The 19604-nt window shown below is 36.5% G+C and overlaps 2 protein-coding genes across 2 annotated transcripts; both read right to left on the bottom strand.

The window, feature by feature from the left end:
• Positions 1–319: 319 nt before the first annotated feature.
• On the bottom strand, positions 320–4393 carry LOC117622833 (bifunctional riboflavin kinase/FMN phosphatase-like). Its single transcript, XM_034353612.1, has 10 exons — positions 3871–4393; positions 3568–3757; positions 3097–3227; positions 2553–2622; positions 2139–2204; positions 1681–1832; positions 1519–1596; positions 1229–1365; positions 872–964; positions 320–590 (listed from the first exon to the last, which is right to left on the bottom strand). The coding sequence occupies exons 1-10, from the start codon at positions 3971–3973 to the stop codon at positions 429–431; spliced, it is 1182 nt and encodes a 393-aa protein (XP_034209503.1). The 5' UTR covers positions 3974–4393; the 3' UTR covers positions 320–428.
• A 1316-nt stretch (positions 4394–5709) lies between these two features.
• LOC117622834 (14-3-3-like protein D) lies at positions 5710–11553 on the bottom strand. Its single transcript, XM_034353613.1, has 7 exons — positions 11345–11553; positions 10566–10872; positions 10364–10451; positions 9658–9767; positions 9429–9577; positions 6213–6268; positions 5710–6130 (listed from the first exon to the last, which is right to left on the bottom strand). The coding sequence occupies exons 1-7, from the start codon at positions 11415–11417 to the stop codon at positions 6128–6130; spliced, it is 786 nt and encodes a 261-aa protein (XP_034209504.1). The 5' UTR covers positions 11418–11553; the 3' UTR covers positions 5710–6127.
• Positions 11554–19604: the final 8051 nt, after the last annotated feature.

Below are 19604 nucleotides of genomic sequence, written 5' to 3'. Positions count from 1 at the left end.
GGCTTACTTGCAGTCTAAAGATGAATAGAATTCTTGAAATTGATGGAGATTATCTGGTAAGGGTAGAAATTAGGGTTGTACTATACAATATATATATATATATATATATATATATAAGTCCATGTGTTAATATAATTTAGAAATAAAATAAAATAAAATAAAATAAAAGGTAAGTAGAATAAAGGCTACAGCCGGCTAGAGTTAGAATATTTCCAGATAGCTTTATCTTGGAATCTATAGCATTTTGAGCACCACCAACAAATGTGGCCATTTTGTGCACAAGATCACATGGTGATAGAAGTGGGCAATAACAATCATGGAAACAAAATGAAGCTAAGAACATTTTACTTCCACCATTAAATCAGTGTAAATTTATCATAAAATTTGTAATAGGGTACATAATCACTTTTTCTTTTTCTCCCAACAAATCAGTATTGTTGTATCTCATCACAGCCAATCACGTCCTCCACAGAAAAAGGTTCTGGATACAGAGGCACACAACCATGGTGACTAAATATTGGCAGATCCAATGAAGCACTCGCAATAGACTTACATTCCTTGAGTGTTTCTGCATCCATGGATGTAATTTCCTGCAATACATGCATAGTTTTGCTTAGAACGTATACTAATTTGACTAATGATGCATTCATTGCATTAAAATAACAAAATATCAATAAGAATTTAATGTTTGTTATACTTCATGAGCCGAAACCCCAGGCCAATTCACAGCCACAGAGTTTGGAATTGAACATTGTGAAAGTGGTTTCATCGAAATTAGAGGCACTACTCAACAAAAAGAACAGAGCAGTACATAAACTATATGATGTCCTCCATATCTTTAAACTGTATCAGTTTACAAACATGCTGTTACCTTGGTATTCAATCCCCGGATGTAGCCGACAAGCAGCAGTTTCATTTGCTGATTGGATATACAGCAATTGTTTCCATCAACTGCATACATTTGCTACATCAAAGGGCAAAAACATCTTCATCAATATAACTTTTTGAATTGATAAAAACATAGTGCATATCAAAATGGAACTAACCGCAACCATGCAAACTTAGGAATCAACATAGAAATAACTTGTTTAAGATAAAGTTTGAAGAAGGCAAAACAGAATCACTTTATAAAATGGCCAGTTGGTAAGCTAATTCTTTTCAACAGATTCCAATTACAGAATTAATAAACAGATTGAATTAAATTAACTAGTTAGGGTAGAATACTCACAATGTTTTTATTAGGAGAACAGGAACTGTAATCTAATCCAATTCCAACCACTACTCTGTAGGTCTTCTCCATATCAGCTACACCCCAACCAAAGAAAACTCCCCAAACTTGGTCAGGGAGAGTTGATCTTCCATCCTCTGGTTATTTTTAGAGTTTTGATTTAGTTCAATCCAAATTTCCACAAATCTTAACCATAAACTTAGAATGTATTAAACTCCTGCTCAGTCAAACGACTTGATGAACAGATATATTACATCATGCTAAGTTATGTAATAAAAAGATTCACCAACCTGTGATTTCACTGACAAACCCATTGACATTGAGACCACTGAAATAAATTGGTTCAATTGGCAGTGCATTATCTACCCCTGCAACCATTAACCGACCAATTATTGAACAGGGAAGGAAAGCCCTATTACAAATTACATGCAAATATTTGAGGAGAGATATACAGTCTTCAAATGGAGGAAGACCCCAATGCGCAGGCTGAAACTCCAAAAGTGAATGAAGCACAGTATTTGCAAGGGAAGAACAAGTAGCTTCACCACGAGGTGGAACAGCGACTACCTCCATTCGGGCAGCATTGGCAGCTTTAACACCAACCCTGTTGAAATATATTTGATTAATTACAAATGTTTGTGACTAATATAGACTACAGTCAGCAAAGCTCTCTCTCTCTCTCTCTCTCTCTCTCTCTCTTGGCTGCATAAGGAACATGAATGACCTGGCAGCACATGCTGCGTCAGTAACCACCACTTGAATGAAACGTTTAACGAAAGACAGCTTAAATTAATCAGCAATGTATATCTGTAAATATCAACTCTACTTAGCATACCGTGGAATCTGATGGACTATTGATAAGACTGAAACAAATTTCATATCAGATGTATATGTTTGTGACTAATCTTACACTGAGTCTTCAATCACAAGGCAGTGAACTGCATCCACGCCCATTTGCTTTGCTGCCTCTTCAAATCTGTAAAAGTTTAGGAAGTACATTAATATCAGCTAAAAGGAAAATAAAATGTATATGAGATGATATTTTCTTCTTAACAGAAAATTGAAGCGAACACTAGTGGAAATGTTATCATTCTGATACTAGTGAACACTAGAAAACGGAAGTACAGTAATGAAATTTTTTCTGCCACAAGTTTTTGCTGACATCATTTCAGCAGATGCATTTCATAACGATTTCTTTTTTTTATTTTCATGGAGACTGATCAGGCCTTTAGATGCCTTCCATGTTGAAGGGGGTTGAGAATTCCAAAGTTCCATTTGTATATGTTCAAGGAAGCATTAAGTTTTCTGTGAATTCACTACTTACAAATCTGGAGAGGGCTTCCCCGCTTTAACCTGGTCACTGCCAAGAATCACCGAAAACCTTTCTTTCCAACCTATATCGATGTTTAAATAAATAAGACATGAGAAAATCAGAGAAACCACAGGCCATCCATTATGTTAAAGAAATTTGAATGAGAATAACACAGACTTGAAGGTTATTTTAGAACAATGTAACATGAGAGAGAGAGAGAGAGAGAGAGAGAGGCAATCTCTATAATTACTACAAAGATCAAATTGGCTCAAGTAATGAAATAAGTCAACAAAATCATGCCAATTTGCCATTATCAACCATAATTAATTTTTTTAAATTACTTAGCAGCAGTAGCTTCAATCTCAGCTACCTTTATTCAAGACTACAATTAAGAAAATAAAAGTAACAATCAGTAGTAGGGCAAGAGGCAGCAACACAATGACTTTTCATTTCATTGTCAAATTTTGGCTCAGCAAAGTGATATTATATATGTTATTAACAACAACAATCAAAAGTATTTAGGAACCTGGAGAGGTAAAGAGGAAATTGTACAAACCTCGATGGTGAGAGATCTTTGCATCTATGTATTCTCGTAAGGAGTTCGAAGCAAGAGCTATAGGCACGCCACGGTCATGGAAATGTTTGATTAGGCGATTAGCACCAGGAAGAGCTTTCGAGTACAACCACCTAAATGTACAGAGTCAACAACTGAGCACAGAAGGAGACAATTCAAAGGCCAGCAACAACACATGCACATACAAGTAAATCATAAAATGAGAATGCTTATCAATTATCACCACGGTGAAATCGGTACTACATAGCTACTATTTTAACATGTGGGCTTGATATCACAAAAGCTCTTTGCTTGCTTCCAGAGAACTTTCAAATGGGTTAAGACATCTAAATGAATGCTGACATCACATGTACACTAATGATATGAGATAAATTTGAAAACTGGGAGCAGCTCAAAGAAGTATGATTATATATATATAATTATGGTTATCTGTGGCATAGAGAAGAGCCTTACTTTTCTTGATACATGGGGATGATTTCTTGGATAAACTGATCAGGGGTCAATGGGAGATCATAGTCCTTAACAACAGAAGTTGCTGAGTCTTTCAATGTCATCCCCAAACTCTTCTTCTCTTCCCTTTCCTTATCCAAAACTTTCCCATACCTAGCCAAGAATTCCTGGAAAACCCCCTTTGTAGCCCGCTCTGAACCACAGGCACAAACAAAAGACACAAGAGTTTGATACTTAAACAAAAAAGAGAGTAACCGAGCAAGCCAAAACAAATGGGGTTTTGAATTAGGAGAAGATATTTGAGACCTGTGTCTATAAGGGTCCCATCCAAATCAAAAATGACAGCCAAGATCTTGGGTTTTGGGGCCTCTGCATTGCAGTGTTTGGAGGCACAGTCACAGCAGCTCATGGCTGGGCCAAAAGGGTCAGTATTTTTTGTGTGTGTGCAAATGAGGAATTGTCAAGAGAGGTTTTCCAAAGACTGAGAAATACTGAAAACCAAGAATTTGATTGGAACTGGTTTTCTTCTGTTTGTGTATGTCATTATATAAACCATCTGATGGGCAGGGCAAGTTGTGAGTGGTTAGGCCAAAATATCTTTTTTGGGTGTTGTGAGGAAGAAGATGGGTTTTGCTAGCTTAATGGGCATTCGAATGGCATTGTTCTAAAGGTGCCTGCAAATTGAATGCAAGTTGTGATCGAGATGCGATATTGCAAATTGAAGGAAGACAAATTCACTCTCCTCTGTTTTTCCTTTCTTTCATTTTCAGCAGAACAATTCTTCTGCACTCGAGCAAACAGTGTCCTTCAGTCGTAAATCACAATACGAACTTCCACATGATTTTTTTTGGGATCAATTTTAGTGCTACAATTTATAATATATATTTTTTCTTTTGGTGAAAAAACGATGCAAAGTATTATTATTTTTCTTTGTTTGGTAAAATGGGCCTGGCAGAGTCTTTCTTTTATGTTTGGTAAGCAAAACGTTACAAAGTGTTCCAATTCTCTACGGACTTGGCATTTTCTATGGCGCATCCGGATATGCCTTCTCTTTGTTTTGATACTATGCCGACGGATAAAACTATAAACAACCTCCAATAAAAGATAAATAAATAAATGAAACAAAACAAAACAAAATAAAAATAAAATAAAAAAACTCAAACTAACATTTTTGTTTTTATTTTTATTTTTATTGATGGACCAAACTTAACACCGTTGCAGTTTCGACACTGAAAATAGCTCTTTAATATTTTAGCGAAAAATGTAAACGTTAATATTCGTCTTTAACAAAAAAAATTAGAAGAGCATAATGAAAGTCTATCTATGCTGATAGCAAAATTTTAAATTCAACACAAGGATATAGCCGGCTGGCTTGTTATGCCAATTGGAGCCATTGAGTTGAGAAGATGCACGTTGGCATGTTAAACTTTTGATTGTAATGGCAATTGGAGCCATTAATTCAATCTTGTATTTCTTGTTTTGAAAAGAAAAAAAAAAAAGAGTCTTGCAATCATGTTGACATCTCTGATAAATCAGCCGTTTGGTGTTTATGATTAGCAAACAAATTTGTAATTTTTTTAAAAATATATAAACGATATTGAGGAATGGGAATTCGAACATGGCGCGGAATTATTATTGTTAAAGCGATGCATGTTTAAACAGTGACTGACAAGTGTATACAGAGGCATTATCAAACATGCAGATACGAAGATATTCTTTAATTACAATCCCACTTCAAACAACAGCTTTCAGCTGGTAGCCAGCCCAGGAACCTGTTCATCTATACTTCAAGTTCACACCATTCCAACGTTCGAGCACGACAAGACCCATACCAAGAAGAAGCTACTAGGGTTGAAGGGTTAAAGGGGGTGCCGATTGGATAACTCACAAGATCCAAGGTATGTTTTAATACGAAATGAACGTCGACTTCAAGGAACTACAGTGAGTTATTTAATCGGATCCATTCCTAGGCACCAAACATAGCCTCAATGTAACAAAGCGGATTACTTTTGTCACCATATTCTTCCATGTCATCATTCGATGGCTAGTAATGTCTAAAGTGCATTTTATAGATTGTTGCAAACAGGATCCAACATGAAACAATCAAACTAGAGATACATACACAGCTAAAGCATAACAACAAAGTAAGAACAAGACCGAGTGGACTTTTAACATAACAGCGTCAACATAGATTCAAATTTAGTACACCAAACAGCGCAAATCAGTATGAATTCGTCCATCTGGGCTATGGCATTTTCACTAATACAAGAAAATCACCCTAAGCAATCAGGTCAAATCCTCTATACTTAATCCGAGATCACCGAAAAGGGAAAGCTAGTGCGAATGCAGCTCAGCCCATGTCCAGATACAATGCTATAATAAACCACACCACATAACACGGGACTTGACTCAAATGGAAAAACAAAAAAGAAGAAATCAGTACAAAAATAAGAACATAGGTAAACAATGAACCCCTAATTTTGTCCAACACCAAGGTACACAAGACTCAGATCCATCCTTGATCCATAATACACAGTGAGCGCATTCTAAGGTGCTACCTGCATCACTGCCAGAGAGAAATAAATGAGCAGAGTGGTCAAACAAATCAGAATACTAATTGACAGCTAAGAAATATGCGAGATACTCACGGCCGCATCTTCCAGCCCACCAACCTTGGCAGTGCCATTCACCTTCTGGGAATCTTCTGCAGCAGAAATACGAAAAACGATAGTAAGAATTAAAGAAGGTGCTTGGTATTTAAAATTGATCCAATTTGCTACCCATCAACAAGCTTATATTTCACAATTGGTTATTTATGGCAGGTCAGTTTTCTATTATGGACTTCAAAACTTCAATTTTACAAAAAAATTTGGTGCCCTCAATTGCTACTATACAAAAAAGGCATCATTCAAAGCAGCAAATAAGGGTGGAGAGATCTCTTATTAATCATTAGATTCCATTCCATCAAAGTGCCCCCAAAGAACCTCTAAACATCAAGGATAACAATTCTTCTCAACTCTACATACCATTTCAAAGTGTAGAAAAACAAATATAAACTAAATGCTTGGAATGTACATCAGAAATGCATGCTCAACGTTAATTACTGAATGAAAGTTATCATGGGTGAGCTTACTGAAAACTTGGTTTGTTCTAACATCCACTCACTAAGTCATAATTAGAGACAGAAGCTTTTTTGCTAGTCAAGAATCAACGTATACAATGTAAAACATCAGAGACAAAAGTTGTCCAACAAGCAGCCAAGTTGTACATAATTTATGTTTCCTACCCTATTCTGCTATTCCTAAATTGTTCACACAATAAAAAATTCAGTGACATGCTATTTAAACCACTAAGGAAACAAATGTTTGTACACTTTCCTAACCACACCATTTCCCCACCCTTTTTCCTCAATATGTGCACATACGCACATACGCACACTCTGTGAAAAAGATGTGTTGAACAATAACCATAAATGATGGTAACATTTTCTTTCTTTTTTTTTTTTTTTTTTTTTTTTTTTTTTTTGGGTCTAAGATGATAGCATTTTCATAAGCTAACTTTCTTGTAACTGATATGTTTTCAATGCAGAAATACCTGCCAAGATACCGAACAACTAAATGCATGCACACCAGGCCTTCTTACAATTTAAATTTCTACTCTTAACAAACTTGATGCGAACCAATCCAATTTTGTTTACAATGTTACAAACTCTGAATGCTATATAGTGCGTTTCGTAATCCAAGCTCATAAAATTAGTAACACATTCATATCCATTCATTATAGTGTTTAATTAATTATTTAAAGTTCAGATGACACAAACTTACTACCAATTCTGATCTCTAACATGCAAATATATTTCCTTCCAACATGATTAACAGGGAGACTATAGAATCAATAAAATATGTCAACATGCACTTCAACAGCCATTCCTTTAAAACCTTTCTGACATTGACATTACTGCAATGTCTCTTCATTTATAGATGACTTTTACTTATCCATTCCGACTGGTAATTTGAGCTCTCGATTTATGGTCAACTTGTCCCACTCTGAAGAAAACTCAAGTCTTCTTGCCATAGTTAGACCAGTATATTACTGGCCTTCACATAGAAAGTTATTTTGGAAAACTACCATGATGAAATACAATACAAATTCAGAGAATAAAAATAAGGTCACAACTCAAAGGGACCGTTTTCACTGGTTTTCCACCTTCAAGTACCATTTATCTAAAATTTATCTTCTATTGAATCACATCATCAGTGTCCTCCCAACAAATTTTTTTTTTTTTTCATTTAACTTATGTTCACCAAAATTCATCAATTTCAGACAAATCATGTACATTTTAATCTATTTTTTAAGAGCTTAGAAATCCGGGTAAGTTTAATTTTCAAGATGATGGTGGGATAGTTAATGCAATGCAATGCACTATTGTCAATTATCATTAGTCCATTGGCACATTTATTGTTTTACAATTTTTTTTTTTTTTTTAAAACCAAACAAGATCCCTCAAAATCAACTATACTGCAACAAGTGCCATCCTAGAACTTACACTTCCAAAGGCTAAGGTTTACATGTTTTGTTCTTAAAGTTTCCCTTCCATAACAACCTTGATCTCATTGGCTGTGGTGGGTGACTGATGAGTTGCAGAAGAGGCAACTCACTGAAGGACAGAACCTGCACACCTATAGTGACCCAAGGATGCCAACGGGTCTAACCCAGTGGAAAAGGGACTTGACTTTAAGACTAGTGGTCTCAGGTTCGAACCCCCATGGCATCATAGTAGTGTGTGTGTGAGAAACCACCCCCCCCCCCCCCCCCCCCCTTCTCTCTCTCGTAGTTTAGACTATCGCTTGTACTAAAAACAAAACTATTGACCCAAGGATAATTGTGAAACACTTGTTTGTCTTTTTTGGTCAACAATACATTTGTTTGTCACCAGAAACATTCTGAGTCCCAAATTAGGAAAGGAGCATTTCCTTTGAGGGGTATTTGATTATAAGAATACATATAAAATAGAGATATTCTGACAGCAATAAATGAAATATGAGCTAGCTTTTAGATAAGTGACATTTAACTCACAAGCCAAACAATATTTCACCAACCAAGATGCCAAGTTTATCAGTTACAAACTAGCAGATTTTTGCTTAGAGAAATCATATGCACACTACATGACCATTTTGCCCATGAAGTTTATATGATATTCAAAATTCCATTTAAAAAATCCTAAGTCTTTTAATTTAATCTTCTTTCCATAGTAATTTTTCACGAAATTAAAATTTGACCAGAAAATTTTGAAAACACTGCAAATGTTAATAGCCAATTCCTTTGAACCATGAAATTTGAAGAGAGAGGAATGGCAGCAAGTCTATGATTGTAAACCCTAATAAACAACATAGTTTCTCAACTAGCTTATGCAACCTTTTAAAGCGATTACTCTACAATAGTGGGCAAGACTTGTGCACGCACACCATTGTTTTCCCTTTAGGAAGATCGTTGAAAAGCACACACACACACACACACACACACACACACACACACACACACCCCACAAGCATAAGAATGGTAACATCATGTAACTTTATACACACACACACACACACACACACCCCACAAGCATAAGAATGGTAACATCATGTAACTTTATAAAGCATATAGCAAGATACCCTAAGAAATGCAATTAATTTAAAATCCAATCCAACCAAGGAACAAATAACCAAAGCATATAGCCTGAAGCAAATCCCGAAAATGGGGAAAGCAATAATAGGAGGGGAAGGAGACTAATCCAATATAACATACTAATCCTCTAAACTTTCCTACACATGGGAATTATTTGCATGATTAACTCCTGAAATGATTAATACTATCACCTCCATCCTCTGGAAGGTCCGAAGTCCACAATGTGAGGTTGTCCCTTAGAAGCTGCATGATTAAGGTGCTATCTTTGTATGACTCCTCATTCAGCGAGTCAAGCTCAGCAATAGCTTCATCAAAAGCCATCTTTGCAAGGTGGCAAGCCCTGGAAAACAGTATTCACATCAAGAAGGGTATTATAACATAAATTAACACTAATCAACTAGAAGATGGCATCCTACAAACCTTTCTGGAGAATTCATGATCTCATAATAGAAGACTGAGAAATTCAAAGCTAGACCCAAGCGGATGGGATGTGTAGTTGGCAACTCACCTTCAGCAGCAATGGTGGCACTCTGCAATGGGCATAAATTTTAAAAAGATAGGCAAGTGAGAGAGAGTGGGAGGGGGAGAGAGAGATAGAGAGAGAGAGAGAGAGAGATCATGGAGAGAATATTTTTTTTTTTCAGGGACAATGTTTGCCATGTTGAGCAGATGAACAAAAACTCCATGAGACAACATCCATATACAAAAGTAATTCTGACAAACAAATAAGTTATGCACAAATGCAGCTGACATACATTTTCAATTAACCAAAGATGAGAAACATTTTCTTTTATCAACCAAGACGATAAGTCCTATAAAAACAAGTTGAAAATCTGAATTAAAATAGAGGAAAACAGTGCTATTGACAGAACAAGAAAAGCCAAGATGTATAAAAGAAAATGTATAAACAAGAAAAGCCAATTTGTCTTCCAAAAAAATCCTCAGTTGATAGTTAAGAAAGCATCCATTAGTTAGTGTGAATCCTTTTATGTATAAACAATAGAGGACAAGAAAAACGACCTTTCCAGATAGAACACAACAGAAACAGCCATCAAACAACAATTTTATAGCATCACAGAGAGAGAGAAGGGGGGGGGGGGGGGGGGGGGGGGAGAGAGAGAGTAACCTCATATGCTTTCTTCGACTGTTCAGCAGCCTCTTTTTTATCATCACCGCTCTTGAATTCTGCAAGATACCTATAATAATCTCCTTTCCTACAACCAAATTATTTCAAGGTCAACATTAGTTACCTTCATGATGCTCATTTCAAAACCAAATGAAAAGATAAAAGAAAAATATTGCTTGGGTTTGGAGAAATGTAGTCTCACATCTTATAATAGAAAACAGTAGATTCACCAACTGTAGCTGAAGGAATTAGATGCTCATCGATCACTGTCATGATATCACCACAAATGGTCGAGAGCTCTGATTCAACCTTCTGCCTATACTCCTTGAGTTGCTTCACATGATTCTCATTTCCTTTTGCTTCCTCTTTCTGTTCTATTGATGATAGGATCCTCCATGATGCTCGACGAGAACCAACAACATTCTTGTACCCAACAGAGAGCAAGTTTCTCTCTTCAACTGTCAATTCAACATCAAGATTTGCAACCTTCTTCATTGCATCCACCATCTCTGTTAAAATTTAGAGGAGAAGTCACAAAAAATAATCACTGTTTCAATCTACGATCGAGTAAAAGAAACCACACTTTTCACCGCGGCATAAATATATTTAAGTAAGTGGAGCAATTCCCATATTTAAAATCTCCATGGAGTTTTACTCTTTCACATTGGAGCACCAAACTACGTTAATGGGTAAAAAATGCACACAAAATATAAATAACAATAACTATCCCTCCTTTACACTAACCATCTGAACGATCCTTAGTTCAGATCAGCATACAACGCAAAAATTGAAAGATTCTCCATTTTCCTTCATTTTCTCACCAACCAAACACTGAGTTAGCAAAAATGAAGCGACAGGGAAATAATATCAAACTCCATAACACACAGATACAGCAAGGAACGTGATTCACAAAATAATCACAATCAGTATCAAACAGAAATGTGTAGCAGAAGAAGCCAAATTAGAGGGAGAAACCCTAACCATCGTATCGCTCTGCCTGCTCAGAGAGCTTGGCAAGGTAGACGAAGTTTTCACGCTCTGTAGCGAAACCCATGGCGGATCTCAGAAAAAGAAAATCAGAGAATTCAAAGTTTTTCACAGCGTCGAGTTTGGGGTTTGGGCCTCGCGAATTCTTTGTCCTTTGATCTTACAGTCGACTCACAGACGCGCAAACTCTTTTATAAAAAAATTAAAAAAACTAAAACGGTCCAAGATTTAGTTTTATTAATATTTTTTAATTTATTTATTTTTGTCCCTTTATCGCTAGAGTTGGATTTCTTCGACGGAAAAAAAAAAAAGGAAAGAAGAATAGAAATTTCCAGACAGTGTCTTAGACGTGTGGCCTATGAAAACGTGCCACGTGTGGTTAGGACGAAATATCACAAGTTTTCCCAGGGACGAATAGAATATGCCAAGTAACCGTCTAGGGGACCAATGCGGATTATACATTTGATTAAAAAAAATATATATATTGCGGATTATGTTGTAAAGTTAATAGAGAGCAAGCTCATATGTTGGAAAGAAGCATCATGATGCCTTCCTTTACTTACTACTTGCAAAGACGCAACAGAGAGAAATTTTGCAAAAGAGAAAAATATAGTTACTGCTGCTGCTCTTTGAGAATATAGGCATGGCCGAACCTCGTTAAATATTATGTCTTATTTACTTTATCTGTAGCTCAATATTATTGCATATTCCATCCATTTTATAACACGTTATCAGCACGAATCCTCTTCCAAATACTAACTGAGTTCTCCGATCAAACTCCTCTACTTTATCACCCTTCTTTCTCAAGCCCCAACAACCAATCTCTACAACTACAGCAGAGGATATAGTCCTCAAAAGAAACTTACCAGGGATGGAGACTGAAGCAGTGAATTATGCAAGCAGAAAGATCAAACCCACCAAAACATGATAAGCTCTCTGCCTTTTTATCTTCTTCATTTATTTTATTAATACTCTACACCATTCAATACCACTTTCTATATATGCTGACTAATGGCAGGTGAGAAAGCAACAAAATTGAAGGCATGGGCATATGCACAATAATCACTTCAATATCATTTTGACCATGACTCACTTTTAATATATGGTTGCTTTATTAAAGGATCATTAACTATTTTGGTCTTGGTATAATATATTATAATGAAAAGTGGTAATATAATACGTTATATTATGGAGTAATTCTGTGGTGCATCGGTTGTATTGGTACAGCCCATCACTTGCCCGGCACATGCCTTTTTTTAAAAACATGGGAAACTTGTTGCTAAGGTCAATAGGTGAAACGATTTCACACGCTCCAGTTGACGTATTTTTCTTCCTTAAACTGATCTGGTTCAACTTCAACGAAAACTCATTTCTTCGTGGTCTTCAAAGTCATCTTCTTCAACTCCTTTCCGCAACATCTCTCTCTCTTCTTTGTCATCACTGTCAAAAACCCCCCATTTTAGGGTTTGAATTTTGGTGATAATTTTAGGGGTTGGCATTTCGGGTTGATATATAATAGGAATTGGAATTGAGTTTTTCCAGTCATTGGTGGGTTGTTGGCACTCCTCTCATCTGCAATAGAGCCCTTGTGAAAACATTTGGTATTAGCTCCTTGTGAAAGTAAGTAACACTATGTTTTATGTTATTGTTAATTGAAATTCTGTGGTGATAACTTGAGGCAAGAGGGGAAGTAGGTTTCTCACATTCATGAGATGGAGTGGGTTTCTCATTGTCAAAGTGTGGTGAGGTGAAGTGGGTATCTCACATCCATGGTTGTAATGTTCGTGCAATTTTAACTACTGTCATGCAATTGCATATGTCTATATGCAATTACTAATCGCCTGTATGCAAATCCAAGTCACTGAATGCAATTACAGTATATAGCTTTGTTTTTAAATTATGCAAGTAAGGTGATTTCGTGGTAGGTAGGTAGGTTCGACTGTGCTTTTGAATATTTTGTTATGGAGTGTAAAGTGTTCCAAAAGTGTAATGTTAGGATTGGTTAAGATTTGGATTGGGATATGAAAGGATTGAGAATCCCAGCCCAAGAGAGAAATGCATGGGTGGGTTGTGTGCATTATTTGTGCAATGTTATAATGGAAGCTTGATACACTTGCAAGCAGTGTCATGTAATTGCATATTAGTATATGCAATTACTAAGCGACTGTGTGCAAATCCAGGTCACCATATTTTCGTAATTAAGCAATGTGATGTTGTGGTGTTTAGGGGGTTTAGCGTGTATTAGGCTTTGGATTAGTATTCAAATTCTCGTCGCTAGAGACAATTGCATGATAGTGTTGTGTACTTGATTTATGCAGGTTATGGAAGCTCAAAAAAAGGGAGAAGCGAAAGGAAAGCGTAAGGCCGAGAGTAATGTACAACAATCAAGAGTTGGCCGAGATGCATTTTTTAATTTAATGTAAGTTACACGTACATCTAAAAATAGGAAATATTGTTGCTTAATATTATGATGGTTTTTTGATTAAAAATAAAAGATTGATAGGAAAAAAAAAACGACATGAAATTGGGAAAGTGACCAATGCAAAGTTGGACAGTAATGTGAGAGATGACTAGGGATTGGGTCAGTTTATTAATTATTTTATTAAAAAGGCTCTTTTAATGAGAATTTATTTTTTCAGGTACAAGAAGAGATTGTTAATGACTGGAGGAAATTGGACCCTAAAGAGAAGGCAGCATATGGTTTCGCCTTCGAAGGTTCGAGTGGGGAAGGAGAAGGTTCGAGTGGACAAGTAAAAGACTCAGTGAATGAGATGGGTTTTATCACTAGATGCAGCTCGGACCGATTCCATCGTACGGTGGAAAAATTGTTGAATGAGAAGCGGTTAGTAATTAATGCTATTGGGTTCGGTAACATGTCATCTTTGTCCTGCACTCGTTTACACTGCCAACTATGCCAATTTTTGATTAAAAGGTTCAATCCTGATACGTCTTCTATATAACTGCACGACAAAGTGTTTGGAATAAGTGCCATTGACTTCGGGCGTGTTATGGGTCTTAAGAATACCGGTGAGGATGTTGAACTCGGTTATCCGGTAGAAGATAAAATGGTGAAACAGTTAGTGAAGAGTTTTGGTGGAAATGGTAAAAGAGTATTAGTAAGGGGTTTAGCTGAACATTTGGAAAAGTGCAAAAATGCGGATGAGGACTTTAAAGTTCGATTTGTGATGTTTGCACTTAGCACTGTACTTTGCACCACATCTTCACCATCAGTGACCGGGAACTATTTAACTTTCTTGACGATCCCAGGGAAGATAGAGAGCAAGAACTGGGTCGACAATGGGTTCAACTTCTTACGTGAAGGTGTTAGGCCGTTCAAAGCGAAGAAAGTTGCATATGTAAATAGGTCACTGCTTTTTCTCCAACTATTTTATTTCGATTCAATTGTCCATGGTGGAGTATGTGTTGATAAATCTTTGGATCCCATTGTGTCATAGGACAATAATTCGGCATGGAAATTGATTAAATGGTTTAGAAAGCAAGGTGGGTTTGATAGTCCTACTGTTCGGGTTGTTTCAAAGCACAGTACAACGAATGAAGTGTCCGAAATAAACCTTGAAAGAATTGTTCAAAAAAGTTGCTATTAGTTTGGCGCCAGTAATATAGGCCGAGGTGAAGCGCTCAATTGAAGGACTTGCTATCACTTTGGGGCTAATAATACAGGTCAAGGTCCAACGCCCAGTGTTGGAACTCACTGAGAAGGTAATGAGTGAAGTGAGCTTCTTTATGAAAGATGCATGACAACATCTTCTTTCGGGACATGGATATGTAAATCAAACTAAGGAGGACGGGGCACTGAAAATACCCGATGAAGGTGATGAGAATGTTGTGATGAAGAAGGGTGAAGAATGTTGCAAATTAAATGAGAAAGGTGCAGTTGATGTGAACAATCATTCGACGCAATTACCGGATGGACAAAGTTTCATTGAACCTGAGGTATGAGGAGCGATTAGGAGTTTGAAGATCGAGTTTCTTGTCATTGTTTACATTTATTAAGTATGCATTTATTTACATAGTTGTAAAATACTTAATTATTGTTTTTTCCTAAATGTAATATTTCAATTCCCTTTTCCAGAGTTGAAAATTGGCGTGGAAAAGAGGAAGTTCACAAAATCGGCCCATTGTGATCAAAGTGGAATTAAAACACATCGTACGGCCGAAAGGTGTTCAGGGCTTCATTGTAGAGAGTCATGAGTTGACTCGTCAAATGGAAAAGGAAAGGTTGTGCAGAAGACGGTGTCTAAGATTAAAATTGGGCCATTCAAATTAAAACTCGGGGACTTAGAAGACTCTGATTTGGAGTTATTTAGTAATATTTTTAGGTCTAACGACCTTTCAAGGTAACTACTTACAACTGTTGAATTAAGAAATCGACCAAATTCCTTGTATGTTGTCACGTTCGTGAATTTAATTGTAACAATTGATTTCTTCTTCCATTGCAGTGAAGAAGTTATAATTCAAATTCAAAACGAACATCATGTCACCAGAGGTGATTGATGTGCTTAAGGCCCGAAAACTGGATTAATGATGAAATAATGAATGCTCAAGTGTATTATCTACAAGAAAAGGGATCAAGGAATTGGTATTTCCCCACATATATATCGGTATGCATTCATATTTTTCAAAGTGTTATAGGTTGTTATTTAGTAAATGAATTTAAGCTTACACTATATGTCAATGTAGGATAAAGTTAATGATACAAGTGATGGTAAACTTTATGAATTGGGTGTCAAACTAAGAAGGAAAAACTCAAAGCGGTTCACCGTAGGCCTTAATGGGTGCCCAACATGGTCCCTTCATCCCTCATCATCCCATCGCAAAGAAGTCAATGACACGCTCCCAGACAAAGTAAAAAGTTTGACAATAGGTCATAAAGGATTACAGTTTAGGAATTAGGTGTAATTGCATGTACATATCGTTATTTGCGCACAGTCTGGGTTCTTTTGTAATATAGCAAGTGCAATTAAATGATATGAATGTTAATTGCACGTCATGTAATTGAATTCCATTATTTGCTTACAAATACTTTTGTTGTTTTCTTCATGACATCGAAACATTTGACCATTTGAAAAGCCCAAAAACTGAAATGTAATTACATTTAGTGTAACTGCATGCACATAGGGTTGATAGTTTAGGTAGTCCAATTGCTTGTACTTATCCATTTTGGCATACAAGAATGTTGTTTTTGCAATATATCATGTACAATTGCATTACATGACGGCCGATTGCACGTTATATACTTCGTATAATAGATTGCGCACATGGGTTCTTTTGTTGCTACAATGGGAACATTATAGCATATTTGGGGCCCATGCATTATTTACGAAATATGAGTTCCTAGTTTATTGATAATAAAGGAATCCTAACCATATTTAGGAGTTTTTTTTTGTAACAAAACTAAACCTTCAAACTATTCTACCATACCGATTATAACATATAACATTCGATATTATGGCCGAAATTATAACTTCTGAAATTACGTCTGAAATGATGACAAAGAACACAATGCAAATCTTCAAATACCGGTGCTTCACGGAGCTCGCTTCTCCAAAATATCAATTGCTTCGTATATCTTGATATTGTCCCACTTAGTTGAACCAGCATCAACAAGATGAGAGTATTTCCTAAACATCTTAAAGCCGATCTCAATCCCGCCATTGTAAATGTTGTACTTGGTCACTGAATCTCCTTCACGAAAGATGTTGTTACTAGCCTCGATGGAAGGCTTCATGAAATCATGGGCTCGTTTCACTTGTTGGCGGCCATAATTCGAAGAATCATCCTCATCATCATCACCACCCACCCTCTTGTTCTTAGGCGTGGAGGAGCCTCTTGAGTTACGAACCATTGAATGTGACATATTGTTTGAGTTTTCTTTGTCATCTTTCAGATTGTGGGCTAGGAGTGTAAGTATATGCAATGTTATTAGTTAAAGAGTTAGAATTTTTTGCGTTGAAATGTAATATCTGTTATAGGAAGTAACTCAACTTAAATAATCTTTGGAATGTAGTTGGTACTTGGTATTTGGTAGTTCGTAGTGGGTTCCTTTTTCGGGGGAGCATTGAAGTTTTTTGAACGAATGCACCCCCTTGCGTTTGGTTCAACATATACCCTGTTTGTTTGAAAAAGTAAATTGGTAGGGGACATTTTTCCGGGGAACGGGCAACTTTCCTCAACGAATGCACCCCTTGCATTCGTGTGAACGAACACCCCGTTTGTTTGAAATGTAAGTTGTTTGGGCCTTTTTTTTGGGGAATGGGCAACTTTACGGAACGAATGCAACCCTTGTGTTCACTTAAACAAACCCCCCAATTGTTTGAAAAATTAAGTTGGTTGGGGATATTTTTTCGGCAGACGGGAAACTTTCCTCAACGAACGTACCTCTTGCGTTCGTGTGAACAAACACTCCTTTGTTTGACAAAGTAAGTTGTTTGGGGATATTTTTTCAGCAAACGGGCAACTTCCTCAACCAAATGCACCCCTTGCATTCATGGGAACAAACACCTCGTTCGTTTGAAAAAGTAAGTTGGTTGGGGTCATTTTTTTTGCGAACTGGCAACTTTCCTCAACGAACAAACCCCCTGCGTTCGTGTGTACAAACACCCCGTTTATTTGAAAAAGTAAGTTGGTTGGGGACATTTTTTCAGTGAACGGGTAACTTCCTCAACGAACGCACCCCTTGCATTTGTGGGAATAAACACCCTGTTCGTTTGAAAAAGTAATTGGTTGGGGTCAGTTTTCTGGAGAACAGACAACTTTACTGAACGAATGCAACCCTTGCGTTCGCTTGAACAAACACCCCATTTGTTTGAAAAAGTATGTTGGTTTGGGACTTTTTTCTGCGAACGGGCAACTTTCATCAAGGAACAAACCCCTTGCATTCGTGTGAACAAACACCTCATTTGTTTGAAAAAGTAAGTTGGTTGGGGACATTTTTTCGGCGAATGGGCAACTTTCCTCAACGGACGCAATCGTTGCTTTCACTTGAACAAACCCCTTGGTTGTTTGAAAAAATAAGTTAGTTGGGAATATGTTTTCGACAAACGGGAAACTTTCCTCAACGAACGTACCCCTTGCGTTCGTGTGAAAAAACACTCCGTTTATTTCCATTACCCTATCTTTTCCATCATTATTTTCTCAATCCAACAATTCCAGCCAATTTCCATAACATGATATAATTATACCTTTTACATATCCTATATATTTCACAACAATGTAACAATTTAAAACATCACCAATGTGTATATAATTATGCCAACATTGTTCAAATAGTTAACAATACGTAAACACCCAACATGAAGAACATTATAGAATGTCAAGAACATCCATCAAATTATAATATCACACATAATATAATGCTCACGAAATTTAATTAAATCAATCCCTGTAAAGGCCCCACAACAAACTGCCTACCTTGACACCCAAGCTTTTGCTAGAAATGTAAGGTGTTTCCCAATTTTCTACCGCATCCACAAACTCAGTCTCCCACTCTTTCTCTCTTGCTTTCTTTGTTCCTTTGCTATGCAACTAATGACTTATATATATACAAATGATAGGTCGACTACAACTCATTTTCTATTGGATGGTTACTGGTGGTTTATATACTTACTATTCAAGTAATGTATATATATATGGTCTTGCAGATAAGAAAGAATTTCTTATAAGACACGTTGTGACTCCTCCAATTCCTCCGATCCTAATTTGACGTTCTTCATGGTGAGTTGACAAGGCTACTAATCATAGCCTTAATACTAGCATGCTTTATTGACGCCTGACCACATTATCAAGAACCATTTTACTAATGTACATATATATAGTCCTCTTCTATTGAGGGATCCCTCAAATAATTTTATTTGAGGGACGTCCTTTAGGGTCCCCTACAATTTTTTTTTAACGATCCAAACCATCTATTTTTTAGGTCTTCATTCATAAATCATCCTTTAAAAAAATTAGACAAATCGGAAACTGTTTCGACATCTAATTGTGTCCTACAAAATCAATGAACATGGTGCTTCAAGAAAGTACTAAAATTTCAATCATTCAATTGAGTGGTCAATTGATATTGGATTCAAATAATTTTTTTGTAAAGATGATCTTTGAATGAATATCTACAAAATAGACTATTTGGATTATTGAAATACAATATGGAGTATGCCATAGAAGGGTGTCTCTCAAATAAGCTTATTTGAGGGATCCCTTAATAGAAGCTTACTATATATATAGCAATTACCTTTCT

Source organism: Prunus dulcis, chromosome 3, assembly GCF_902201215.1.
Source record: "Prunus dulcis chromosome 3, ALMONDv2, whole genome shotgun sequence".
Lineage (NCBI taxonomy): Eukaryota > Viridiplantae > Streptophyta > Magnoliopsida > Rosales > Rosaceae > Prunus > Prunus dulcis.
The sequence above is the reverse complement of the archived record's forward strand: the minus strand, read 5'-3'. Positions and strand labels throughout refer to the sequence as shown.